General features: G+C 38.6%; 1 protein-coding gene across 11 annotated transcripts in view; it reads left to right on the top strand.

The window, feature by feature from the left end:
- Window positions 1–308: 308 nt before the first annotated feature.
- Window positions 309–27,595, top strand: part of EMSY (EMSY transcriptional repressor, BRCA2 interacting) — a 42,929-nt gene continuing 15,642 nt past the window's right edge. For 3 of the 11 annotated variants that reach the window (XM_021532442.2, XM_021532439.2, XM_021532438.2), the window contains exons 1-12: window positions 309–453; window positions 1,421–1,529; window positions 4,926–5,025; window positions 5,659–5,733; window positions 7,924–8,099; window positions 9,340–9,492; window positions 13,637–13,896; window positions 18,399–18,663; window positions 20,685–20,957; window positions 23,112–23,261; window positions 24,908–25,081; window positions 27,389–27,525. In XM_021532442.2, the coding sequence (XP_021388117.1) occupies window positions 1,460–1,529; window positions 4,926–5,025; window positions 5,659–5,733; window positions 7,924–8,099; window positions 9,340–9,492; window positions 13,637–13,896; window positions 18,399–18,663; window positions 20,685–20,957; window positions 23,112–23,261; window positions 24,908–25,081; window positions 27,389–27,525 (1,833 nt within the window). In that variant the 5' untranslated portion in view covers window positions 309–453; window positions 1,421–1,459. Of the gene's footprint in view, window positions 454–1,417; window positions 1,530–4,925; window positions 5,026–5,658; window positions 5,734–7,923; window positions 8,100–9,339; window positions 9,493–13,636; window positions 13,897–18,398; window positions 18,664–20,684; window positions 20,958–23,111; window positions 23,262–24,907; window positions 25,109–27,388; window positions 27,526–27,595 lie in introns of those variants that run through there. The other 8 variants (XM_021532437.2, XM_021532440.2, XM_021532435.3 and 5 more) reach the window with 5 other exon arrangements.

Below are 27,595 nucleotides of genomic sequence, written 5' to 3'. Positions count from 1 at the left end.
TTATTGTTCCCTAGGGGCGGTTCGCTACAGCCACCGCGTCCGCTTTAAGTGAGAAAACTGCAGACAGCCGAAAGTGTTTTGTCCCCTCCGGCTGCCCGTATCCGCCCGCCGAGCCGCGGCGGGACGGTGTGCGCCGCTTCCCACGCGTCAAGAAACACCGAGAGAACTACCATTCCCAGCATGCTCTTGACGCCGCGCATGCGCACTGCTCACTCGAGCGCTCATCTTGGCAGCCGTTTCTTCCAGCTCCTCACGGCTGAAGGGCGGCACGGACTACAATTCCTAGCGTGCCTCGCGGCGCTCGCGCGTGCGCAGCGCGCTCGTCCGCCATCTTGGCCCGAGTAAACGCCGCCGCCGCCGCCACCAAACAAACCCGAGGCCGGCACTGGCGGACGGCGGAGGGAGCGGGGCGGCTGCCGCGGAGCTTTCGATGTGCTGGGCACGGCCGGGCAGGTGGGTCCTGCTCCCCGCCTTAGTCCGCCTCAGCGAGGGGGGCAGCTCCGTTTCCGGGACGGCGGGGACCCGCCGCCCCCTTACGGGCCCAGGGCAGCGCCCCGGGCCCCGCTCGCCGGCGCGGCCGATGCGGGGAAGCAGCCGCCGCCCGCTCCCGTTCTCCCTTTCCCCAGTCCCGGCAGCGACCCAGCGCCTCTGGCTCCGGGCGGTCCCCGGGAAGGGCGGGCCGGGAGTGCCCGGGTGGCGGCTGCCTCTGGGCGCCCTTGTGGCAGACCCTCCCCCGCTCCCCGCGCTGGAGGCTGCGGCGGCGTCGGGGCTTTTGTTCCTTCCCGGTGCCCACCCTTCCCCACCCCCGCTGCCCGCCCCGAGCCCCGCTTGCCCAACTCGCCTCCGGCTGCTCTTTTTTATCCCTTTATTATCCTCGCCGCATCAGGGACATGCGCCCTCCCTCCCCGCCACCCACGGAATCTCTCCGCGTTGGGATCGAGGTGTTCCCGTATTTGGGTTGTTTTTTTGGGGGGAGAGGGCTGGTGTTGGTATGTGGAGAGCAAATTTTCACACACGATGTTTTTGCTGTCCTGTCATAGAATACAGGCTGGCGCAAAACGCATTCTCCGGGGGGAAGGGGAGCGTGCGGTTCGCTGGAAGAATTCTTTTAATGAGTACTCTGCATAAAAATGAGGGAGGAGACTTAAACATCATTTCGGAGAGCGTTTCAGCCTGTAAAAAACAGGCTTCAGAAGGAGATAGACACTCTGTAAAAAGGATTGGGTGATGCATTTGATCTAGAGAGTATAGGAAGTCCATGCATTTGTGAAACTGCCGAATTCCTTCATGCCACTGTAAAGCCTGGGGCGGGAATGGGAGCGAATATGTCGCTGGAGTTGTGAGTAGGCTGAGGAGTTTACATTAATCGGCTTGGGAAATCACTAAATGATGGGCTTGAGCGTTTATATTCCTTTTCCAGCGAGGCTGAGCTCTGTGGCAGCACAGACACAAGGGAAGGATGCCTGTGGTGTGGCCTACTCTTCTGGACCTCAGCAGGGATGAGTGCAAGAGGATCCTTCGCAAACTGGGTACAGTAAGATACAATTTGTGGGTCTGTATTTTGCCCTTTTAAGATTTGCTTTCATGCTGCTTGCATGAAATATTTTAAAATGTCTGCAGGCAACTGCAAGTAATTTCCTGCGTTTTTCATGTGTCATTGGTTTGACAGCACTGGCTTAAAGTTATGTTTGGCTGACACTCTCAGCCCTAGCAACATGAGTAGAGAAGAATTGTTTTGATTTGGTAGAATCTCTCTTGAATGTCCTAGTTGCTGTGTTGCAGGGCTGTGTTTTTCTGTCACTATTAACATACAGAAAAATTTTCTGTGAAAAGAGAACCTTTGGAGTTGTTTTTTTTCTTTCTGTTTTGTTGTGGTTTTTGATCCCCCCCCCCCCCCCCCAAATTCTATATTAGACACCTTTTTGTACCCCAAAAAAACATAGTGGAATCCTGGTTTAACTGTCACTGTAGGGATGAATCAAGTGTTGAAGATATTATTGTGAAGACATATAACAGGATTTAAAGAATGCTGTTTGTGATTTGCAGTTACACAGGTTGTCAGATAAGTGGGAAGATGATGTCCTCACTCAATTGCCATAACCACAGGAGTCTTTTTCATTGTTTCAAATGTAGCTCAGTATTTGAGCCCCCTGCCCAAGAGATAGACACTGAAAAATATTTTCGTGCTCTGTCCTTGGTAGATCTAAGTATATGAGGTGAGCTGCTTCTGTGTTTTGGAAAGTAATAAAAACATTTGCTCACTTACCTGTTTTTGGCTACTGCAGGGGAGACAATCCTTAGTTAAACTTTTGATCTGATCCGGCACAGTTGGTTTTGACTTCTTAAGGCTGAATTTGTGTAATTAAGGGTTTGGGGTTTTGCCAGTTAAATTATACTAGATGGGAAAAGAAAAAAGCTTTATATTTTTCAGAGTTTCTTCTGAGGACCATAATCTAGGATATGATGTCAAGAAGAAAGTTGAGGCTCCCTCTAACTTCCTGTGACTGTCAAGTGACAGCTTTTCTTGTTCTCATTTTGTTTTGACTGCTAAGACATGGTGTGCTGTGTTTGTTAACTGTGCCAAGGTTCTCATACATGGTGGAGCCATCCACTTTATTTTTTGAGATTTGAGAATTTATCTTCCCTTCCTTTTCCCTTTGTATTTCATTTCTTGGGAATATGAGATTTGCATGCTGTTGAAGCAGTGATGCAGATGTTACACACAACTTTGCAACAAGCTGTACTATATGTTAAGATGACAACCCTAAGTCTTGAGCAAGGCTCAAGAAGTACAGAAACTAGGAGAAAGTGTAGAATACCAAAAGCTTTGACCAGATATGTGCTACTAAGTTTAATTAACGTAGCTGTGCTGGCTGGAATCCTGGAAAAAAAAAAAAATTCTACCCCAGCTAATAGTGGTGTGCTGGCAGAACCTTGCTAGTGCAGCTGAGCCAAACAGAACTGCAGCTACACCTCGTTCAATGACATAAACTAGGCTGACAGGAAGGAAAAAAAAATTCAAAAATAATTATTTTTGGTTTGCTGGCATGAGCTGTGTCCCCACAAGGGGGCCCTGCCAGCAGGGTAAGGCTGAGGCACTGCCTCTATGAGCTGAGAGGAGACACACCACGGGGCTGGAAGCTGAAGGAGCACAGGCAGTGGGAACAATTGCTGTGTGACAGTCACATGCAGCAATAGCCACCTACTTTAGAGAACCTTGCTTTTCCAGCTCACAGCCCGACACGTAATGTGGCTAACAGTACACCAGTAGTGGGAGTACTCTGTAAGGAGTGAAGCAGGGATGTAGGTGAGGCTCAAATGCATCTAGAGGTATGCAGGACCTGGTGTTGATTGTGGTTTATTACTGAATGAGGTGATGATCGTAGCATCTAACACTAGCAATAATGATACTTGCCAAACCCATTTTAGCTATTTTGTGTGTTTTATGTTGCTGCATAAACTCAAAAGGGGAGGAAGTTACAGCTGTTCTGTAATCCTTACTAGCTTCCAAAAGACCAGAATGTGCATTTTTACAGCTATAGTGTAGAGGCTCTTTATTTATAATGCAGAAGGAAAAAAAAAGTTTACCCTTGATAAATAATTCCATGGTTGCATCTGAGAATTACTTTAAGTTGTTAACAGAGGAAAATAATTAGTATTGTAAATATTGTAACATGATTGTCTAAATAAATGTTGATATTAGTAATAACCATTGCATTAATTAGTGCATGTTTTATAACTGAAGCTGTAAACGCTTATATAGGTCACTCAGCATGCCTGTGCAGGCTGCATAGTTAACCAAAATTACTCTGCTTTTTGTTTTATCTACTTAATCATGACAGGAGACCAGAATTTCTTTTCAGCATAATTCCTTGATTTCATTTGTAAATTAGCTCTTTGGAATCCTAAACGGAAAGCCTTTCAGAAAACCATCAGTCTTTTATTTTGTAGCAAACTTCAGCAATGTTAGGTTTTAGCCCACTTTTTATTCTTGGTTTCGGGTAACTAGGATCTGTTGTGGGCTTGTTTGGGTTGGCTGCTGAAATGGAGGTGTCAAATGAAAGACACCTGTGTGAGGATCAAGAGAATTCTTGTTTCGGGTTTCCCCTAAACAGTGTGAAGCTGAGAATAGCAAGTCATTCTTTGCCAAATTAGCAGACTTAATTATTTGCGTTAGATGTATCTTTACCCTGTCTAGTATGACAACATTCAAAAATATCAGTAGCTTTTTACTTTCAAATTTTTTTAAGTGCTGGCATGGCATCTCAGTCACCTGGAATTACACATTTCTAGTAATCAGAGTTGTATTTTTGTGAGTTAGTCTTTGTGGTAGTTCTATGTTTAAGAATAGCTGGATTGTTTATTTTGTGTTGAGCAGGTTTAATTCACATTGTGTTGCATTTCTTTCTGATTCAAGCAGTTGTACCATAGCAAGTAAATAGGCATAAAAGATTATGATCATATTTAACAAACTAGAGCTGATGTTGTCCATGCTGATTAGGGAAAGGCATTCCAAGAAAACCAGTTGCTCTTTTGATAGTGTATTTCTTTTCTAAGCCAAGCTTTTCCATAGAACTCGTAATAGTATGTGTGAAGAGAATTCTGAACTACTCTCCAAACAGTTTCTTCAAGCTTTTTGCCGTAATTGTCAGGTCAGAGAGAGCTTGACACATTCATCTGGGTTTGTAAACTAGATAATCCTCTGTGATGAGACAATTGTTTCATAGAAATGTTTTATGTTGCAGAGTAATTGAGAGAGTTCCAAATCATCAATCTCTTTTGAAATGGCACTAAATAATTGAAAGACATGTTACTCTTAATGATTTTGAAAATTATTAGAATAACCTCAATAATATAGGAAACAACATTTTTCCCCCCTTTGCTGTGAGCATTAAATAGAAATATTATTCACTCTAATTCTTCAGAACTGGAGGCCTATGCAGGTGTCATCAGTGCCTTACGTGCACAGGGAGACCTTACAAAAGAGAAGAAGGATCTTCTTGGAGAACTCTCTAAAGTGCTTAGGTAACCCTGATCTTTTCAAACTAAGAACTGTCATCTTTTTTCTTTTAAGGTGTTACATGCTTTTTCTTTCACCAGGATCACAACATAAATCTGAATTTGGAGAAGTAATTCTCCATGTTGCCGAGGTTTCATTCCTGTTCTCCTTGGAGTTAAAACAACCATTCTTCAATGGTAGAAGCATTACTAGTTTGTTGGTACTTTTTGGGATACTGAATGTTAAAAGGGTTACAGTCAGGTCATGAATGTACACTGTCTTGTGGTTTTGTCAAGGTAAAACACCAAGGTTTTTGAACCCAAGGTACCTCAAGAAAGAATGCTGTGTGGCCTGTGTGAACTTTTCTGCCATATTCTTTAAATGTATTGAACTCATTAGGAGGTTGGAATCTAGTTGTTTTTCAAGGATACCCTGTGAACAGTAATGTTCTTTTCATTCTTCAGTAATATTTTTGAGAAATAATACGATTCATTCTCTATGTGACAGCAAGGGTTAAGTGATAGTATCTTAAATGTAAAGTCATGTTCCCTTTCTTCTCTTAGATAAATTATTCATAAGCTTAATTTTAGCTAGAATTTCTAGATGAACACTTGTGTCTTCCTCTGATTAAAATATATTGCTTTATTGTTTTTTAATAGTATTTCAACAGAGAGACATCGTGCTGAAGTTCGGAGAGCAGTAAATGATGAACGACTAACAACGATTGCACACAAGTAAGTTCCAAGTAATTTTGTCACTGATATCCAAGAGTACCTTATTGGAAATCCATTATGCCTTAACTGAATGGTAGAATTTTGAGGATTGATGGTGGTTTAAAGAATCAATAGTTAAAAAACTCTATGGATGAAGGAATTACTGTATTAGATATACAGGGACCTAGAAACAGTTATTTAGTACCATTACATTTTGGATCCAAGGCTATCCCATTCACTGTACAAGTATCATGTAAGAAACAGGGTTTTTTTGTCATGGAGACCATTCTGTAAGATAGACCAGAATAAACAGAGAATTGAGAAAATAGAGATGCTCCTAAGTAGGATGAGCATGTTTCCTTTTGTTTGTTTTGCTTTTAGTTTTATTTTAATCAGTTTGGAAAGGCTGTATTAAGAGGAAAGAGAAAACTACATAGGAAAGATAAAGAGAGGGAAAGAGGTGGCAGATTAGTGGAAAACAGTGTATGAGCATAGAAAGGAAAAAATGGTCAGAGTAGAAAAAGCTGCAGCAAGCCGATGACATCAGTGTCCACCACTTTCAGTGATGCAGCTGCTGTGCTGGCATCAGCTGGGCTGGTTCCTGCTTGTATTTGCTTTCACAAGCTCCATATGATTATGAAAGGTGGAGGAGTAGTAGACAAAGTGGTTATATATTTTTGGTAATTACTTAATAGTCTTACTGTAGAGCTGCATTGTAGGTGACTGTATTTTTTTCTTATTCTGTGTTACAGCTGTTGACTTTTTTTTTTTTACTGTTGTAGCTTTAATGTTGTGAGGAGGAAGGAAAGGAAGTTAATATGAATAGCAAGACACTTGGACTTAGCAATTGTTTGATCCAAGTCTAGTTAAAATCAGCATACTGGTTTTGTGCTGTAGAAAGACTTTTAAGTTTTAATTTTCAAGTTTAAAGATTTAGAAGTATGCTGTTCACCAAACAAAACCCACCAATATCCTTACACCCCTTTAAATAAAGGGGAGGGGGGAATAACGAAAAACATGTAGTTGTCAAATCAGGATTCTTTTCCTGAATCAAGTTTTCCTTTTAAGTAGTACTTCTAGTCTTAGGATTTTGCAGAGCATGAATAGTTTGTCCTGAGGTGTTGCACTTCAATGAAATATTATAATCCAGATAAGGTGCAGTTTTGAAGTGCTGATTTGCTTTATTTTTCATATGGTGATTCCTTATGAGTGATGGTTGGTAATACAGTATTTGACTTACATAATTCTCTTAATTCATTAGGAAAGCCTACTTTGCTAGCTTTTGTACCCTTTATTTTTTGTTTTTAAAATGTATCTTATGTAGCTCTTTTTATACAATATGCATATGTATGAGGAATGCTGAAGCATATCGAGATTTAACAACAGAGCATATATACTCTGCATTTAACAAACTACTTTGTAGTAGCTCTTGTTGCAATTTGCTTGAAATATTTCATGTGAGAAGTTGTTTTTAGAATATATTAATACATTAAATGGGTTGATTTGCTTAAAAACATTACAACATTGAAAAACAATTTGCCATTTTGGTTTTGCTGGTTTGACAAATTACTCATATAAAACAGTCAAAAATATTTCGCCATCTAGATAACAGTGTTTTTATGAAACATTCTAGTGTGAGTGTAAGTACTAAGGTTAAGAGCAAACTAGAGCAGAAGACACCTTTCTGTTTAGAAAGATGCTTAGGGAGTATTTAAATAATCTCATGTTCTGTCACCTTGTTTGGGACTATTTTAATAAGCATCAGAAGCTCTTCTGTTCAGGTAAAACTTGCCTTTGAAGCTGAAAGTTTTTCCTTGTAATGTAGTCCATTTCAATAGTCTTCTATGATATCTGTTTGGTTTCTTGGTGTTTTCGTAATCCAGAACTAGGGAGTACAGCAACTGTACCTGAATAGTAGCTAACCTAATGTGGAGGGTTTGAGTATGGCGTTCACACACCTCTGGCCCTTGAACAGCTCTGTAAAACAAAACAACAAAAGAAGAGTCAACTCTTCAATTTAAAATGGGAGGGTTTTTATATCAGGTGACAAATGCAATGGCTTTTATCAAATAAAGAAAGTTGAGTATTGGTGCTCTAGTATGTCTTAAACTGCATTTTAGACTTGCACTATTGGAAAAAATATACTCAAAATAGGATACTGAGTATTTTGAAACTCATCAAGATGCTTACAGAAGGTGCATTTCTGTTTAGTATGTCTGGACCCAACAGCTCTTCCGAGTGGTCCATAGAAGGGCGTCGACTGGTGCCGCTGATGCCACGGCTTGTTCCACAAACAGCTTTCACTGTGACCGCGAATGCTGTTGCCAATGCAGCCATTCAGCACAACGCGTCTCTTCCAGTTCCTGCAGAAACTGGAAACAAAGAAGGTGAGAGAAAGATGGGATTCTGCTGCAATCTATGGGAATGTGAAAACAACATTGCAATATAAACTGGTATCTTAGATTTTAAGTGTTAAATATTAAAGATAATTTTTTGAGGCCAGGTTGGATGGGGCTTGGAGCAACCCAGTCTAGTGGAAGGTGTCCCTGCTGATGGCAGGGTGTTGGACCTAGGTGAGCTTTAAAGTTCCTTCCAACCCAAACCATTCTGTGAAGCTATTTAAAAAAATCCAAATCTTTCTTACCAAACATTATTCACAGAAATATAAAATACCCCTTTTTAAAAGATGCATTTGTGGTATCTGCAGCATTAATCTAACTGCTTTGTGTTACTGACACTCTAGCAACTGAAATATAAAAAGAACCCAGTTTGTCAGGAAATTACATTCACTGATTAATTTCTTCAGCTCTGTAAGCTTTAAAAACTTGAACTAATGGCTAGATTTTGTAAAGTTTTATAAGTGATGAAAGCTGCTTCAGAATGTTTTCTTTTAAGAATGCAAGTAAATTTTGGTGAAAATCAAGAAAATACCGCTTTGGGTTTTTTTCTTCAGATTAAATGTACTATGGGAACAAGTATAAAGGTTGCTTTCTGCTTTCCCTATGCTTTTTTGGTAGTACACATTCCAACTAGCTTGGCTCAGCAGGCTTGAATTAGGCTTCATACAACTGGAGAACATGTAGCACTTCTTGAAACAAGCTGTTTTATCCTGGTTTTGTGAGAAGTACTGTATCATTGTGTTATTACTTAAAGCAGTGGTTTAAAAAAGCTGATCAGCACAATCAGTTTTTCACTACTGGAAGAATATTTTGGTTTTTTCAACTGATGTACTGTTGAGGCAATAACACTTTTCTATCAGTTACTAGTCTAGATGTGATCACTTACAGAAAAGCAAAAAGATCAACATATTGAATTAAAGCTAAAATTAAAATTAAAAAATTATAAAGTGTAAAACAAAGATTAATACAAAAAATTCACATTGGCAGCACAGATTATTGGAGATGGGAGGATGGGAGTTTAGATTTTTGTGTTGTCTTTGAAGACCATTAACCTCATGGCCATGCTTAGCTCAAACTGGAGAGTATTCCACAGTAACAGGAATGCAGAGGCAAAAACACAGATAATGACCCAGTAAGTCTTTGGGTTCCGTTTCAGTTGTAAAAATAGTGATAGAATAATGGGATTCTGCACTTCAGTTATATGGAAGGTGTCTTTTCTCCTCTTCAGTGGTGGTTTGCTATTCCTACACAAGTACCACTTCAACCCCAACATCTACCCCTGTTCCAAGTGGCAGTGTAGCAACAGTGAAGTCCCCCAGACCTGCCAGTCCGGCCTCCAATGTAGTCGTCTTGCCAAGTGGAAGTACTGTTTACGTCAAAAGTAAGTGACACTAGCAACTAATTAACAAAAGGGAAAGAAAGGGAGAACATGCCTGAAGCATAGACAGCACTAAACACTTCAACATTGGGCAAGTCATTTAAGGCCTTTGTGCCTTCATTTAGTCTAGAGAATGAGTTTATTGCTTCCCTTTTTCAGATAAATAGTGTTCAGGATAAATCCACTCACTTCAAAATGGTGCAAGGAGCACTAAAACTATAAGGACAAGAAGTAAAAAATATTTTTAAAATTAAATATAGACATTTCTGTATACCAGTGAACTTCTGATCCATCTTTTTGAGAACTAATGCATAGTAGTCACTTAGTTGAATTAGAAAAGGTCCCTCTTCTCCACTTTCACAGTTGACATAGATTTTTTTTATTTTTGGATGCAGTTTGGCAGGGGTTTGTGCATATGTACTATGTCTGGCCATTTTGTGATTTACCTGGAAGTCATTCATAGTGAAGCTTGTGTTCCTTGGCAACTGTGAAAACTTCATACTAATTCCTAACAGACACCCATCTTCATGTAATTAAATCTGGAAATCCAGGACATAGAATCTAGAAACTGTCTTTTTTCCTGAGAGAGTGTATGTGTCCCCATCTTTGTTTAGCTAGTAAGTCAGCTAGTTCTAAAAGCAGATTATGTTCTCATATATATGTCCTCATCATGGGTAGTTTTATTTTACTATTAAAATGTTTTCTTTGGTTCTTATTTGATTCTATCAAAACAACTAGTAAAGATTAATAGTAGATAAATGCTATTTTCATACTTGCTCTGCATACCTTTAATATTTTAAAAAATATTTAATTATTAAAAATTATTATCTTTATGCTAGATGTATACATCTGTATAAGCTTCTGGCTAATCAGAAATTATACTTAGTACATAAATACTTGCAAAAAAACATTGTTAATGGCTCTGTCAACCCATGAAACCCATTACATTGAGGTTTTTAATTTTTCTGATCTATGCACTAATCACTTGGTTTTAGTTTGAAGATTCAGGGGAAAACATTCTTAATATCTTAAAATTTTAATGTAGATTTTATTGAATTACTGCATGGAAACGAGCATCGAACAAGTCTAGACACATGATACAGGGATGATCATTTTCATTGGCTGTCCCTAGATTTTATTTTTTTCCCTACTTCTTGTGCTTCATTTTGTTGTTATTGTTTTTATTTACTTTTCTTTAAGGAATTGTGTGTCTTTCAAAGTATGTTACATCATTCACATTGATTTTAACAAACTTGCTTAGGAGCAGATTTGGGAGATCTGAGTTAGTCAGGACTTTGCCACTGGTCTGTGGTGTAACCTCTTCCAAGTCACAGTCTGATTGAGCCATTAACCTTTCCATGGCTCTGCTTCCTTACTTACCAAGTATGAGTAACAGTCAAAGCTGTATTGCCTTTTAACTAAATGTCTGTGGAAAACTTTGTACAGCGATTTCTGACATGAAATGATAAGAATAATATTCTTGCAAAACTCCAGCAGTGAAAACAGGAGAAATGAGCTGTCCTTAACATAAAATAATGCTCTGCTAGTTTAATGTTACTTTCTTATGTCTTGATGGCTTGGTTGATGGGGTTTTTTTGTGCATAAGGACCACAAACAAAGTTCTCTTTTGGTGCCCCACCAAAACAACAATTATGTCCTAACATGCTTAGCTGCATGTGGATTTTGGATTTAAATGGATTTTGAGATTTTTAAATGACTGCACACATTCAATATGATTAGTGCACTCATAGTTGCAAGTTTCTATAGTGCACTCACAGTAATACTTAGAAGCCTGTCCATAATAAACCTTAAAGTTATGTAATGAAACCTCTGCTTTATGGAGGGAGGCTTATTCAGGGGCATAGAGTAAATTATTGATTAGAATATTTTGGTTGATTGAGAATAGGATAAAATACATTGACTTGAAATCTGGTTTTATAGATCCACGTTTCACTTGTACTGCTACAGCCAACTAAAGCTATGTTTTTGAAGTTTGCTTGTCCTCCCAAGTTCAGTTTCCTGTCTCTGCAGATACAGTTGTCAGCCTTTGGACACATACCTGCAAATGAGCTGCTACTCCTGCTGAGAGAGAATACCATTTTTCCAAAATTGCCTGTTGTGGTGCTGGACAGTTTCTTGTCCTTGTTAGTTCTTGCATCATTCACTTTTTGAATGCCAGAATATTAATTTTAATTAGAGGTTGGCTATAATTAGATCTTGGCCCTAGTTAGAAATTGACTACCAACCACGTTTGTGGTATCAAAGCAAGACTGCTTTTTGCTGTGATGGTGTTCTTGGTCTTTAAGCTCCAGGCACACGGAACAAGATTTTCAATCATCTTTTGTATAGGCAGGATCTGTTCAGCTTCTTTCTGATTGTTTTTCTTTTTAAATAGTTTGACACAGGTTAGCATGGTAAACATAAATAACAGGGTTATAGATTTGTTAAGGTTGGAAGAGACCTTCAAGATTATCTAGTCCAACCATCAACTCAGCACCATCATTATCACCCCTAAACCACATCCCCAAGTGTGTCATTCAGATACCTCATGAACACTTCCAGACTGTTGTCTCCCCGGCCAGCTTATTCCTATGCCTGACTACTCTTTCAGTGAGTTGTTGGTATTTTTTTTTCTAATATCTAATCTGGATGTCCCCTGGCACAATTTGACACTATTTCTTCTTGTCCTGTCACTTGTTACCTGGGAGAAGAGCCCAGCCTCCATCTGGCTACACCCTCCTGTCAGGGAGTTGTTGAGAGCAAGAATGTCCCCCAGCCTTCCTTTTCTCCAGTCTGAGCCCCCCCAGCTTCCTCAGCTGCTCCTGCTGCTCCAGACCCTTCCCCAGCTCTGTACCCTTCTCTGGAAGGTCTGGAAAGTCTCTGGAAGCGCTCCAGCACCTCAGTGTCTCTCTTGTTAGGAGGTGCCCAGAGAGTGACCCCAGGACTGGAGGTACTTCAGCAGCTCCCAGCACAGGGAATGGTCACTGCCCTGGTCCTGCTGCCACACCAGTGCTGATACAGGCCAGGTGCCATTGTCCTTGCCCACCTGGGCACACCTGGCTCATACCCAGACAGCTCTTGGCCAGCATCCCCATGTCCCTTCCTGCCTGGCCACCCTTAAGACACTCTGCCCCCAGCCTGTAGCTCTGCATGAGAGGTTGTGATCCAAAGGCAGGACCTGGCACTTGGCCTTGTTGAATCTCAGCACGTGGAACCAGCTTGTTCAGATCCTTCTGTAGAGCCTTCCTGCCCTCAATGCTACCACGTAGCTGTGAGGTTTGCAAAGTTATTAACCTGCGCCTTTCCCTAATTTATGAATCTGTTGCCTACTTTTGCAAGTTTCATTTTAAGATCCATTTATCATGCTGTTATCCTTTCCTCAGCTGAATATTGCAGCAGGTTTTTTTTCTATGTGTGCAGTATATGATTGTGAGGAAGAAAACTCTTTTGAGCCTGGACTTCTATTGTTTTTATTATTGTGTGTTAGGTGCCATTTTGTATCTGCACAAAATGCACCAAAGAAGGCAAAAGCTGATGAAGTGAGGATTGACTTTCACAGTTAAGCTATATAATAAAAAAAAGAATTATATCTCAAGATGTTGTATTAAGGTGAAAGGCAGAAGGGTACTGTAGGGGTAAACATGACATCAAAGTAGGTGCAAAGGCTGAAGTCTAAGGAAACTAAAGGGGCATAAACTTTAATAGTCCAGTTGCTGTAAACAAAACCACCACCAAAAAAAAACCTGAAGTGGTGTAAAAGTTTAAACTAAAATGTGTGTGGCATGATCCCAATCCCTTTGTGTGTGTAGCTTCACTAGTCAAACTTCTGTAGACAGAATGAGAGCCCTGTACTGGCTCTTACATTTTTTTAGTCTCTCAAATTAAATGAAGTTACCCAGTAACTGAGTAGCTTGAGGTTTTGAGTGATTTGTCCCTGATTCGTGGCGCTGAGTGTGGCCCATATCAAGGACTAAGAGCATCTGAGGTGTGATACAGCTTGGTTGTGACCATAAGATGTAATTTATCCTTTATTTCTTTTATCTTACTTGAAAGAGGGTATAAGACTTAAAAAGGATGTAGTGTTTCAGAAAGCACTGAGATCTGCAGACAGGGGAGACATAATTTAGAGAAAGTATTTCTTTTCCAGGTGTCAGCTGCTCAGATGACGATGAAAAGCCCCGCAAAAGACGGCGAACAAATTCTTCTAGTTCTTCCCCTGTTCTCCTGAAAGAAGTCCCGAAGGCAGTGACTCCTGTCACTAAAACTATCACAGTGCCTGTAAGTGGGAGCCCCAAAATGAGTAATATAATGCAGAGCATTGCCAACTCCTTACCACCACACATGTCGCCTGTGAAAATAACCTTCACTAAACCCTCAACACAGACAACAAACACCACAACACAGAAGGTATGTGGGGGAAGCTGCCAAATGTTACTTTATTCTGGTTTTATCAATGAATGAGATGTGATGTTTGACTCTTCCTTTCTATGATCTGACTAGCTGTTTTTTAAGGATTGCACTTGGGATAAGGTAATCCCTCTTTAAAACGAACAAAGGGAAAACCAAACTCTTGTATGAATTTAGTTCACCTGTGTGTGAAAGGACCTGGATTGACAGCCGTGGAGACTGAAGCCCTCTTTTTATCCACAGAACAGGTACAGCACAGGCAGCGGGAGTGCAAGCTTCCCCCAGACTGCCCCACCAATGTGCCTCAACCCTGACCTGAAGGGACCACTTCTAGGGATGAGAGGGGATTCAGTCTCCATGCTCATTCAATTCTTGGCCTGTCTGGTGAGACTGCCAACAAGGTTACCAGTTAGTACCATTTGTGGTGTTGGGTTTTGTGATATGGACACTAGTCCACTGAGAACTGGATCACATAGGCCACTGAACAGCCTTCAGATGGTAACAACTGTTGGTCAAAGGTAATCTTTCTTATTTCTATTTTCCTTATTTATAATTACTCTTTGCAGTAGTAGAATTCCAGGAGAGGTGGCATGGGTTTTCCTTGCCAAGCCTTTTATCTAGAGACTAGTTTTTTGGGATCTATAATGCTTATTCTTGGAGCTGGTCAAAGTCCAGGGGCTGTATTTTCCTTTCAGTACTAGTGTGCCATTTCTCATTCTACATTAGCAGTGTTACAGTGGTCAAAATCAGTTGCATTATTTCAGCTTCGTGTGCCTAGCTTTCACCACAGTGCAAAGTGCAGAAAAGGTTTTCCTTGTTTAAATTTTGTACTGGACTTAGATTTTTAAGTGCCTAGTCTATGGCATAACTATATTGCCATTCTTTAGGAGGCATTTCAGTTGTGTCTATTTTTCTATTTTTAAGATTTAAAAAAAAAATGAATGGTTCAGACCAAGTTCATTCTTGGTACAGTTATCTAATACAGCAGACTTCAGGGAGAGGTAGGGTCTCCATGGAATTAATTTTTCCTCAGTACCAACAGATTTATGCTAGGCTGGCCACTAACAAGCATTTTTTTCCAACAGTGAGAGTTTGACTATTGAGCTCAAACCTTTGTATGGTATTTGTCCTACTAGTCTTCTTAATTGCTTTATGACTCTTTTCAGATTAGCAGAGTTCCCATATCTCGATTTTTGGAAACCTCAAAACCAAGATTAACTGAACTAATGTGTGATAAAGATCTTGGCTTTCTGACCTCTTCCCACTCCAGGGAAGATTCTTTTGATTCACTGTTCTTTAACAATGTCCTTAATAAAATTTTATCTCTGAATACACAGGTATATTAGAGAAATCCATGTATGAGCATAAACCATCAAATTAAATTCAGTGCAGCAAGTCCACAGCTACTCCAGGACTTTACCTATCCATCATGTTGCACATTAGGGTTATAATTTATGCAGGAGTAATTTTTTGCCTTAAACATGTGTAGGGTTGTATTAAGTATGGGTGTTACATATCATGGAAGTTAAAGATGGAGTGTACTAAGTCTCCAGAAGAGTGAACTGTTGATAGGACCCTTCCTGCAGTTATGCCTCTCCACTTGTTCTGACATGGAAATTTTAGAGTTCACTTTGCATTCTATTATTTGACTATCTTACTAATCTGCAATGACAGGAAAATCAGTGCTTGTTTTGTTAGGCAGCCAGAATAGCATTTGTATCTGAACTTGTCACAGTGCCCTCTTTTGTTGGATTTAGAGACTCCAAAATATATAACTGAATTATTTTGGTGGGAGAAATCCCCTTTAATAGTTTTAAATTAAAAGTTAGTCTTGTTCATTCATATCCAACAGGACATTTCCAATTTGAGTGTAAGTTGTTATATGTGAATGAAGTTCTTTGTTTCTGCATGCCACCTCTTTGAATTGTTTTGACATTTTAGTAGGTTGGAGGAAGATTTGTCATAACAGCTAATAATGTCACAGCTCCAGTTTCTGGATTCTCTTATAATAAAGTCACCTGTGTAGGACACGGAAGGAATCCAGCTAGTGAAGTTTCTGGCAGTTATAATAACCTTATTTTTTCAGGGACTAAGTTTTGACATCTCTCAAAATAGAGCTGATAGGTCTAAATTCAGTACATGTTGGGAATTAGATTTTCTGTAACAACTTAAACCATCAACAACAAAATTACCACCTTGATTTCTGCGTGTGTGTGTGTATGTTTAAAGTCAGGCAGTTTCTCTGCTGTAAAACATGGGATGCAGTTTTGGTATCCATGATGAGATTATTTGAATCATTTCAACATGTACAACAGAATAGTATTTCAGAAATACAATGGTTGTGATTTGAACTTTAATACTTAAATTTTTACCTGAATTTTATGTTTTCTGGATATACCTCATGCATGTGAAAGTAACCTTCACTAAGCTCTCAACAGAGACAACAAACACCACAGCACAGAACTTTGCTCTGCTATTAGTTCTGAAAGATGAGATAGGATAGACAGACACAAACCTACTTAGTCACAGTAGAGCAGTCACCATTGAACTGTAATGCTTTACAGGCTTTATTCCTTCTATGATTAAATAAAGTATTTTAAGTGATAATCATGGATTTAAGGAAATGCAGTTAACTACAGGAGTTGTGATTATACCCAGTTTCATTCTACATATCTTTACTAGTTTTGATGCTGAACTTGCCATGTTGTAGTATAGTTCATATTCACTCTAAACTATAATCTGCCTTTTTAAACTGGAAGTTGTCATTTGACTGTGTTCCTAAAGTAGTTACTCTGGGTGGAATGGAGCTGACCTTAAACTTCAGACAGTTGGAAGTATTCCTAGTGTAAACTGACAGTTTAAGAAACAGGATAAAACTACAGAGGCATATCATAGAATCCTTTCACTTCCAATTCTTGCACTAGAGCAAGCTGTGTCATTTTCAGCTCATCTGCATGTTTGTAGCCTAAGAGCAATTTGAGAAAGATGTTTTGATTAAATCAAAAGTAGGCAGAATGCAAAAATAAGACTGCAGAGAAAATGTTCTTACTGGAGAATGCAATCAAGTAGAAAAGCAGCAGAATGTGGAAACCTTGTCCTTCAGACACTGGTTAGTAGTGGTCAGCCTGCTATAGCTTGTGGGGTAGTAAGGTTTTGATTTTCCTTAGATCAAGATATTAAAGATTTATCTGAGCAGCAGAGATCCAAACTAAGAGCTGGGGCAAAAGGAGAGGCTGAACAAGCCATATTGATAAAATTTGCTGCTTTTATTCCATCCATGTGGCTATTTCCCTTTTATTTATTTTTTTTTCTTTTCTTATTTTTATTTAAGCAAATTATAAACTTGTATTCTCTTGATGATTGATTTGTTGCTTAAGTCTATTTCTGGTGCCATTATCATATTATTTCTTTATCAGGCAAGGTTTCAGTAGTGCCTGGCTAGCAACGTAAGACTTCGTGTGTGCTGACACAGGTTTTCTTTAGCCCTTTTGTGCCTTCTTTTTCTATCATCTTTTGTTACATTGAATCATTATTAAGTTTAAATTTTCAAGGTTTTAATTAACAAAGTTTTTGTTGGGCCAACAGCATTATTAAAGTAATTTCTCAATATTCTTGCATGGTAAACTGAAATTGTTGTATTTTTGGGCTTCTCATTCTATTTGAACTATATAAGTACAAGAAGGGACGTATAAGTTGAATAAAAGGAATTTTTAAATGTAAACAGTCCCCATATTCAATACTTAATAAATGTTTAGTTTCCTAGGTGACTTGCACAAGGATAGACTTCTTCCAATGCTGTCATGACTTCTGTGGTTTTCTATGTCAATGCTGTCATGACTTCTGTGGTTTCCTATGTCAGATCAGATTCATGGAGTTGTAGTTGTAACTTGCACTGGGGTGATATTTATTCTCTTCAGACAAATCAGAAAGAATTTCTTGGTATTGAGAGCACTAAATAAAGCAGAAATTGCTTCAAACTTACAGCATTTTTCTTTCACTGATGAAATACTATTTACAGCCTTGTAGATCAAAAGCATTTCCCATTATTGACTCAGCAAGTGCTTGTTAATTGTTAAAGAATTAAAAAAGTAATCTATTTTCTCTCATTGCTGTTTCTTGATATTTTTGCAAGGTTTGAAAGAGTGACACTTAAAACCTGCTGGAAATCATTCAGTTTCTCTCAAGATGGGTTTCAGGCTTCCTGACCCTGTTTAATGAAGTCAAGTTCATTCCTGTCTGTTTGCCTTCAGACACGAGATAATTCTACTTTAATTCAATAGTAATTGTTTTCCTTAAAAATCCTAATTCTAAGGAAATGTTTATCACCACTTTTTCAAAATAGGTGAAACTTTTTCTTGTGAGCAAACGTGATTGACAGTCTTAAAAAGCTCTTAATAAACATGTATCCCTAAAACTAAATAGACAGACATGTTACTGAAATACAGATACAAGGAACAAATGAATTTCTTCTTGGTTTTTTTTTTTCTTTTTTTTTTTTTTAGGTCATAATAGTAACCACCTCTCCAAGCTCAACTTTTGTACCCAACATCCTTTCCAAGTCCCACAACTATGCAGCAGTTACAAAACTTGTCCCAACATCAGTCATTGCCTCAACTACTCAAAAGCAGCCTGTGGTTATCACTGCTTCCCAGTCCTCCGTGGGCAGCAGCAGCAGCTGCTCCACTCCCTCCTGCACTGCAAATACCATTGCTGTGACTGCTGTAGTGTCATCCACACCGTCAGTGGTTATGTCAACAGTAGCACAAGGTATGGCAATTCTCTTATAAAGGCTCTTGCATTGAGGAATTGGGCTTTGCAGTGAGAATAGCAAATGGGGAAATGCGCTTTTTGTTTACATATGAGTTAAGCAGAGGACATGTGAAAGAAATCTGCTGGTGAAACTAATCCAAGAGACTCCACAAAAGTTCTTGTTGAACTGTTTTCCTCTGTATTTCAACAGTTAGTGTGCAGATCCTCTTTTTAAAGAGGATGTGGTGTGGTGCTGTGGCCTAGCTCTAAAACAATATAACCTCAAAATGACTGGCTTCAAGAACTTTGTCTGGTGAAAAATATAGAAAAATGTGTATTTTTCAATATTTGAAGGTGATTGCATATTTAAAAGCCCAATTTATAAAAACAGGCAAAGTTAACATCAAGTAAATACAACTTCTTAACATGCCCAGGTGACAATTTTGAAAGGTAGAAAAGTGTTTACACCTTTTTATTGGTGTATTTTATCAGCATGCCAGTTTTAGTCCTTTATAATTAAGACCTGAGTGGGCCTGATTAAAGTTCTTAGGTTTCTGATTTCAAATTCCAACTGTGTATGCTAGCTTGACTGTTTCAGCTTCACAGCCACCAGCTACCATTTAAAAGGGAAGCTGTGAATGAATGAATGGGCCTTAGTGAGCAGCACTTGAAAGAAAAACTGCCTGACAATTACAAGTGTCACATCACAATTTTTCTTGGTCTGTATTTTCCATTCTTGTTCCATTCCTCAAAGCATTTGGTAGCCATATCAAGGCTGAGGAGCTATTTTCTTTTCCTATTGCTTGTATTAATATAATCAGATATTAATCTGTGGAGCAGAAAGGCTCACAGCAGACTTTCGTACTGTTTGAACTGTTGAGTCTTAGTTGGGTTTGATCATGGAGGAGGCTTTAATTCTAAAGGTGGAGTATCTCTCCAACATTTTTTTTTTCCTCCAAGACTGTTAGTGTCATTGCAGAAGATGCTGGTGAAAAGTTTTGTGACATAAACTGGTAATATCTTCAAATGTAAAGTTCAACTCAAGAATGAAAAGAGCTGCCCAAGGAAATGGTGTAGTCATCTTAAATGATGTAGTGAGAAAAGGATTGCATATTTAAATTGCCAGAATTGTACCTTTACTATAATTTCTGTCATTATCGCTGCCATCTGTTTCTGTTTTCCACTGCAACTGGGATTTAGTTAAAAAATTACTTCATAAGATATGGACTTTGTCTGTTTTGTTGTTTATGGATTTGTAGTTTAGAATTGTATACAAAATCAGATTTTGCTGTAAAGGTTGTGACAGCTATGTAGGGGAATGACAGAAATAAGTAATAAGATTTATTTGGGAACTTTGTCTTTCCATCTTTCTGCAAACTTTTAATCACTTTTGCTTATAAGATCACCTAACCTAAAAGCACAAAACAGGTGGCCCCATTTTATAATATACATAAAATTACTTGATTTTTTTAAAATGCCAAAGAACTCTTTTGCTAGGAGATAACTCCCTTCCAGTGTTAATGGGTTTAATATTTGACATGGTCCTAATGCCACTTTCTTGCAATTGTGATTTTAGAGTCATTGAATCACAGAATGTTTTGGGTTGAAAGGGACCTTAAAGATCTAGTTCCAGCCAGGGACCGAAACACCTTCCACTAAACTAGGCTGTTATAAACGTTTATAAATACAAATATATCTATTTATTTAAATTTAAAATATTTTCACTATAAGTATTGTCTTGAAGCCTAAAGGTGAGACTTTGAAAATATTATTGAATTATTTGTATTACAAAAAGCGCAGAAGTAGGCTGGGTTTGTGGTCTTTCCATTAGCTGCTGTCCTGCTGCCACATTGAAAATCTGTATAAGGCTCCATTGCCTCCTAACAGAGCACTTCTGCTACATGGGAGCTTTATGTCCTCACATATATCAATGTATTTCTCAGTAGTAATGATAATTGAAATTTAAGATTATTTTAGAAATTATAATACTTGTCTTTCTCATGGCACTGGTGAATCATAAACCCTTTACTCTTTCACAGGTGTATCTACATCAGCAGTTAAAGTTGCCTCTACCAGACTACCTTCCCCAAAAGGTTTGGTTGGGAATCCAACTCAGATCTTAGCACAGTTTCCCAAACAGCATCAGCAATCTCCCAAGCAGCAGCTGCACCAAGTCCAACAGGCCCAACAGCAGCAGCAGCAACCGCAGCAGCAGCAGCAGCTGGTGCCGTGCTCTGTAGCCCAGCAGCAGCCACAGCAGTCTCAGCTGCCAGCTGGCATCAAGCCCACCATTCAGATCAAACAGGAATCAGGTAGTTGGAGTTGATCTTGGGTCGCATTGATGAGGTCTGGCTGCAACTCAGGAAAGTAGGGCAGAATTCTGCCCCAAAGTGTTGGGGGGGAGTGGTCATGTAGGCATCATTTCTTGAGTATAGCATTTGGCTTCAAACATGGATATAAGTAGATAGTGAAGGATGTTTTAATGATTTCAAGTAACAATAATTAAAGAATTTAGTTCTTTCACTCTTCTTGTTTGGTTCAGGTGTTACAGACCATGCTTTAGGTATATATGTTTTTATCTTAGAGGTTGAGAGGTATGTAAATAACTTCAAAAGTAATGTGATTGGCAACCTAAAACACCAGTTTTCTGAAGATCCAAGGGTTGTTCAACTATATCACCTGGAAAAAGAAGTTACTCCATGTTTTAATTATTTTCTTTCATCCAGAAATCAAAACATACTTTTGAGGTACTTGTCAAAACAAATATAGTTAGATCTTGAAGTTAGACTGAATTATTTTCGTGATATTGATTCATTCAGCTGACTTTGGGCAAGTCATGTTATCTTTCTTTCTTGGCTTTTCTCTGCTGTAGCACACAGTTTTTTTCTCAGCAAGAAATAGTAAGAAATAAAGTTTGCAAAGTTGTCCAGTTCTCAAATAAGTGCTATAAAAGTGCAAAGTATTTTTATGTATATTAATATAAAATCAATATTTTATTTTAATCCTGTCAGTAAAATTCTTATTTTATATCATACTATTTAGATAAAATAATTAAAATAGAGCATAGAATGAAAAAATAAACAGCCCTACTCCTGTCCTTTGATAAAACTACCTTTTGGATTATAGGACCATTGCTTAAGAAAAATAGTAGCTACTAATTAAGACATAAAAAAGGCTTCCAGCCACTGAACAATATCAATGTGAGCTTCATTTCCTTGTCTTCTACAATGAATTTAGGCTCATTGTGCTTTTTAGTTAAAAGTTTCTTTGGAAATACCATGTGAGACCAATTCTTTCTAGAAGATACCAGTTTTCATTGAGACTTTACTTTTTATCCAGTTTTGTGTTTGGATGATGTAGTGACTTCAATTTCTCTTTCAGTTTGGAGCTTACTTGCTCTGTACTGCTTTATAGTCAGTGTAGACAGAAGAAAACATCTCTGGAGGATGTTCCACGTCTCAAGTGGACAAGACTCTTCACCTAGGAATACTTGTGTACAAACATAAGTACTTCATCTAGATGGGATTCATCCAGGCTGGATGTTCCATGGCATTTGGCCACCACAATCCATGCATTTACCTGATTCTGGGATTCATCCAGGCTGTGTGTTCCATGGCATTTGGCCACCACAATGCAATGCATTTACCTCATCATGGAACAAATCATAAGATGCACATCTCCTGGATGTACTTTTGAACAGATTTTGTGAATTTGCTGGTTTGCAACTGAGAAGTGAATCTCACAGAGGTACCATTCCCAACATAAAATGAAGAGAGAAGGAGCAGAATCCTGGAGGCACTAAGGTGCCCTCATCCTTCATTCTTGCTGATTCTACTCACAGCTTAAGCCAAATTTCTTTGTGTCTTTAAAATAACCAGTTCATCAAGGTAAAGAGAGCAGTTTACTTGAAATAACCTTCCCTAGCCAGAATCACAGTTGCTTCCCTAGTTACTAATACTCCTTGTGCAGAAATTGTTTTTAATTTATTCAGGATGGTAAAGTTTGTCTAGGTTTATGATACATTAGGATTTATAGACTGAATTTATGAAGAATTACTTTGCTTCTAGATGGTTCATTGTATATGAACCTATTTAGTCTTGGTTGTAACCTGTTGGCTCCTGGGAAAGTTCTGGTTTTTTGTATCATGGACCAGGAAAAATAAAAAATAACGTCAACAAATCAGTGATGGAATGGACAGTGGAAGTACTAGGAACTGAAACAGGCACATGAAAGGCAAAGATGATGACTTTCTTGGTATTGCAACACAAACAAAACCCAACCAAAACTAAGCAAAAAAAAAAAAAAAAACTCAAAAATTAAATAATTTTTTTTCATGATCAAGAATATATGGGCTCAGAATTGAAGCCTTGTGGGGCTACTTACCCACTAGGTCTTGGTCTGAGAAAGCATTTCAGAAAGTAACTTATCGTGCCTGTATTTTAACAGTGACCTTTCTCCTTTCCTAGGTGTTAAAATAATCACTCAACAGGTGCAGCCCAGTAAAATCCTTCCCAAACCAGTTACAGCGACCTTGCCCAGCAGTAGCAATTCACCCATTATGGTGGTTAGCAGTAATGGGACTATCATGACAACTAAACTGGTCACTACTCCCACTGGTAAGTTATGGCTCTGAGAAGGGAAGGGAGGGTAAATCCAGACATACAGGTGATCAAGCATGCTTTCCTAGGGTTCAAAAAAAGACACTTACCTCTTCTGAACAGTGGGCACAATGGCACATTCACAGTCCTCTAGTTATTTATTCTAGATCAGGTTTTTTGCAGAGTGCTCTTTTATTCCACTGTTCGAATTGATACACAAAAATACCATTATTCCCTACCCACCAGGTTTATTTTAAAGGAAGTTTTTATGCAACCTATACAGATACTTTGCACTTCTGTAGTACCTTATATTACATGATTTATACTCAAGCAGACAGATCAGCACCATTCCTGTTTTGCTTAGCTGGACTTAAAAAGACACGTGACTTGCTCATAGTCCTGCAGGGAATTTATAAAAAGACCAGTGAATTAAAATTTAAGGTCCCAGTGTTTTTCTGAGCATCTGGTTGTATTTGTGTTTCTTATAGATAATAATGCAGACTATTCTGACTGTAAACTTGCATGGGGAAAACTTAAAACGTAGCTTTATCCTGGTTTTCAGAAAACTCTTAATTTCCTTATTTTTTTAGCATGGGTTGGGAATATTAGGACCATGAAATCGTTATGGTTGGAAAAGCCCTCTGAGATCATCAGGTCTGACCATTAACACAGCACCAGCATGTTCATCCCTAAAAACCTTGTCCCAAGTGCCACATCCACATGGCTTTTGAATGCTTCCAGGGGTGTTGATTCCACCACTTTCCTGGGCAGCTTGTTCCAATGTCTGACCACCCTTCCCATGAGCAATTTTTTCATAACATCCTACCTGAACCTCTCCTGGTGCAACTTGAGGCCATCTCCTCATGTCCTTAGCATAAACTAATGGTTAGTACTCTGTTTATAACTTTTAAAGTAGTCCACAGATATATTTTTGAGTACATTACAAAAAACCAAATGTTTTGCAGTTCATTTAGTTGGTAAAATCTGTACTGTGCTCTCTTGGATGTGAACACACCTTTCTTGATGAAACAAATTATTTTCCTCTTTGATCTTTAGCAATTAAGGGAACTATCTGCAGCATTATAAGCAGAATGAAATTTCAGTGTTTGTGTAGCTGTTGCTATTTTTGAACAAGTTTCTTTTGCGGTCTCAGTTCTCTTTGCATGCAGAAAAGGACTAGTTCTAAAAACCAGCGTTTATACTATGTTGAGAGGTTTCTTTCATTGTTAGTTCTCTTTATAAGCTATCTATAATATAGGAGAAGTGTCATTCCTAAGAGGAAGGGATGAGTTCTGGTCATGTCATCAGATGCCTGACTCCTGAGCATCTAAGGGAGCAAGTGGCAAACCTACAGGCAGAATCTGCACATGTATTGAAAATTACAGTCTTACATACAAGGACATGAATTAAAATAAGGCAGTCATGGAACATTTATTAAAATACTCAGAAGACTATTATATTCCATTTAAATTTAGTATATACTTGAATATTGCCGGTGGATTTAAAAATTACTAGAATAATTTTGAAGGGTGGTAACAGATTGCAGGCTGGGATATCTTTGAATAAATCTGACACTTTTATCCTAAACGAACATATTTTTCCACAAATATTAGTAGAGGATTGTGTTGTACCAGTGAACTTTTTTTTCTCTTTCTTTAAAACAGGAACTCAAGCAACTTATACACGGCCAACAGTGAGCCCCTCTCTGGGAGCTCGGATGGCTGGAACTCCAGGGGCTGCTACTTATGTGAAAACTACAAGTGGTAGCATCATAACCGTAGTACCAAAATCACTGGCTACTCTAGGAGGAAAAATCATCAGCAGTAATATTGTTTCTGGTAGGCATATGAATACTGTTGTTACTGGTAAGACTTTTATTTCAAAAGTACCTTTGGTCTTGTTTTAATTGGTCAGGGCTTTTCTGTGGGTTACATGCTCGAATAGTTATTAGGACCTTTACTGAAGAATTCAGAAGAAAAATAGCTGAGCACGAAGAAGGTAATTAGAAGTTTGAAAGTGGAGAGTTCTTAAGGATCATGGTAGTTCTTGTGTTTAAGAAGAAAACAGCAAATATGAAGGAAAACTGGGAGGAAAGAGAAATGTGGGGCCGGGACTAGTATGTTGTGCAGAGGACAGAAAGATCAGAAAACACTACTGACCCAAATTCAAAACATTTTATACTCTCAGTGCTGCCCTTCTCTGTTTCACTGCATATCCAAAGAACCAGAATAAAAATGGACTGTGTATGTTAAATTCAGCTATGCAGTCTCCACCTTATTTTGATATTTTACCAGTGACAGTCAGTCTTTCCTTTAGGCCATGTTCTATTTAGGCTTTCCCTCCCAGTTTTATGCAGACCGTGCTGGTTATCTTTGTTATTCTGCCAATTAGCCCTTGGTCTCTCTGCTGATTATCTAAACACACTCTTAGGCTGTAAACTGATAGAACGGTTTTACAGGTTTTGATTTCCACAGAATTATATTTAGTGATGATACAGCATCTTTGGCAACAAGTAACTTTTTTTAGTCTGTTGTGGGTGTGGTGAATTATTAAGACAATTTTGAAATCTTGTAATGAATTATACACAAGTGGAAGTATTCTCCTGAGCTGCTGCTCAGGACAAAAAACAAACAAACAAAAACATAAGCATCCTTACAGAGAGGGATTGGATATGATCCTCAGGGTAGCATGTCCAGGTTCATATTTGTTTCTGCAAGCCTTTTAATGCTAGTTTTGAGTTTATTTCCTCATTCCAAAAAATATAATAGTTCATTTCATGCGTGGAAAAAAGTTACTGATGGAAGAAAAATGTCTAACAGAAGTTTTATTTTGGATTAGAATGTAGGAATTATTTCTCTCAGAATTTGGCTCTGGGCCTTACTTTTGCTTCTATTCTCCTGAGCAGCAGCTCAGGAGAATCCTGAGTGTGATCCTGATGAGGATAATAATGGTTGTCCTGAAAGAACACAAGTTTGGAAATCATGCCTGCTTTTTTCTTTCTGTTTGCCTAATTGTTTTTGCTAAAAGAGCAGTCTTTAGATGCCTCTGAAGTCAGTAGGATTAAATAAATCATAATCTTGTCTCAGCATTTCTTCCCTTTCCCAGAATTGGTAGAATTGTTAATCTGAAATAGGTTGTGAAGAATCTACAGTCATGACTAATGGGTAGAAGGTAGTAAAGGGAATCCTTGGGTTTGCTGCTCCTTTGTGTCTGAATGGTGCTTTCCTCTAGAGAAAGGAGAAATTGTTGATAAAAAGCTGTCTGAGTAGCTACTGCAATGGCAGTCTGATAGCACTGATGACTGTCTCCAGTGTATGTACTTTGATGGACTGTGGAAGGCTGACCAGAATTACTTGTCAGCGCAGGTAACTAAAAACCTGATAAAGGGAATGGAACTAATTAAATACTAACATACGAACAGGAGCCAGGACAGCTCTTCAAAAAGCAAACAAACAAAACCACACAAAAAACTAAAACAAAACAAAAACCCCAAAACAACTAACAGAAAAAAAGCTCCCCAAAAAGTCACAAAAGAAAAAAGAAACCCCAATCCACAAAAAACACAAAACCAACACACTTCTAAGCTTAGCTTTTATGGACTAGTTGTGAAACATAGCATATTTTCTTTTCCCTTTTTTTCAATCATCTACTCATCACTTACACTACAACAGAAAGAGGTAGTGTTTCTCTTGGCTGGAGATACATCCTTGGCACGTAGATTATTCTGCAGAGATCATTTGTAGAAGAGTATTTGTCTATGTAAATAGGTCCTTGAGTTGAGTGTTATTGATTCCTTATCCCACCCTAACTCCAGCCTTTGAAAAGTTCTTCATGTTTGCCTGAGAAAGCTGTATTAATCTGCTCTGTATCTTGTGAGAAGGGGTTGCCTGTCCTCATGTAGAACACATTATGTTCCCCTTGGCACACCTGTTTATACTGTTGGTGAAAAATTTGTTGAGTTGGCATGTAATCTTTCCAATGTTGAGTTGGGTGACATGAATTCCCATTCCAGATGCTGCTGGTTTCTTGATGTGCTGTAAAATTTAAATAGTGATTCCACTATAGCTCACCAACTTCTATGATGAAAGAAAATATACAGAATGTGGTAAACCGCACATAATTTTTTTTTCCCCACAAAAATTTAGGAACTACAACCAAAATCACTACAATTCCAATGACATCAAAACCCAATGTGATTGTTGTGCAAAAAACTACTGGAAAAGGAACTACAATTCAAGGGCTTCCAGGCAAAAATGTTGTAACAACACTGTTGAATGCTGGGGTAAGTAATTGTTTCAAGTCTCAAATTGAGAGCCTAGTGACAAGCTGTATGGTGGCTGCTGCTTGTCCTC

The sequence above is a fragment of the Lonchura striata genome, chromosome 2 (genome assembly GCF_046129695.1).
Source record: "Lonchura striata isolate bLonStr1 chromosome 2, bLonStr1.mat, whole genome shotgun sequence".
NCBI lineage: Eukaryota > Metazoa > Chordata > Aves > Passeriformes > Estrildidae > Lonchura > Lonchura striata.
The sequence above is the reverse complement of the archived record's forward strand: the minus strand, read 5'-3'. Positions and strand labels throughout refer to the sequence as shown.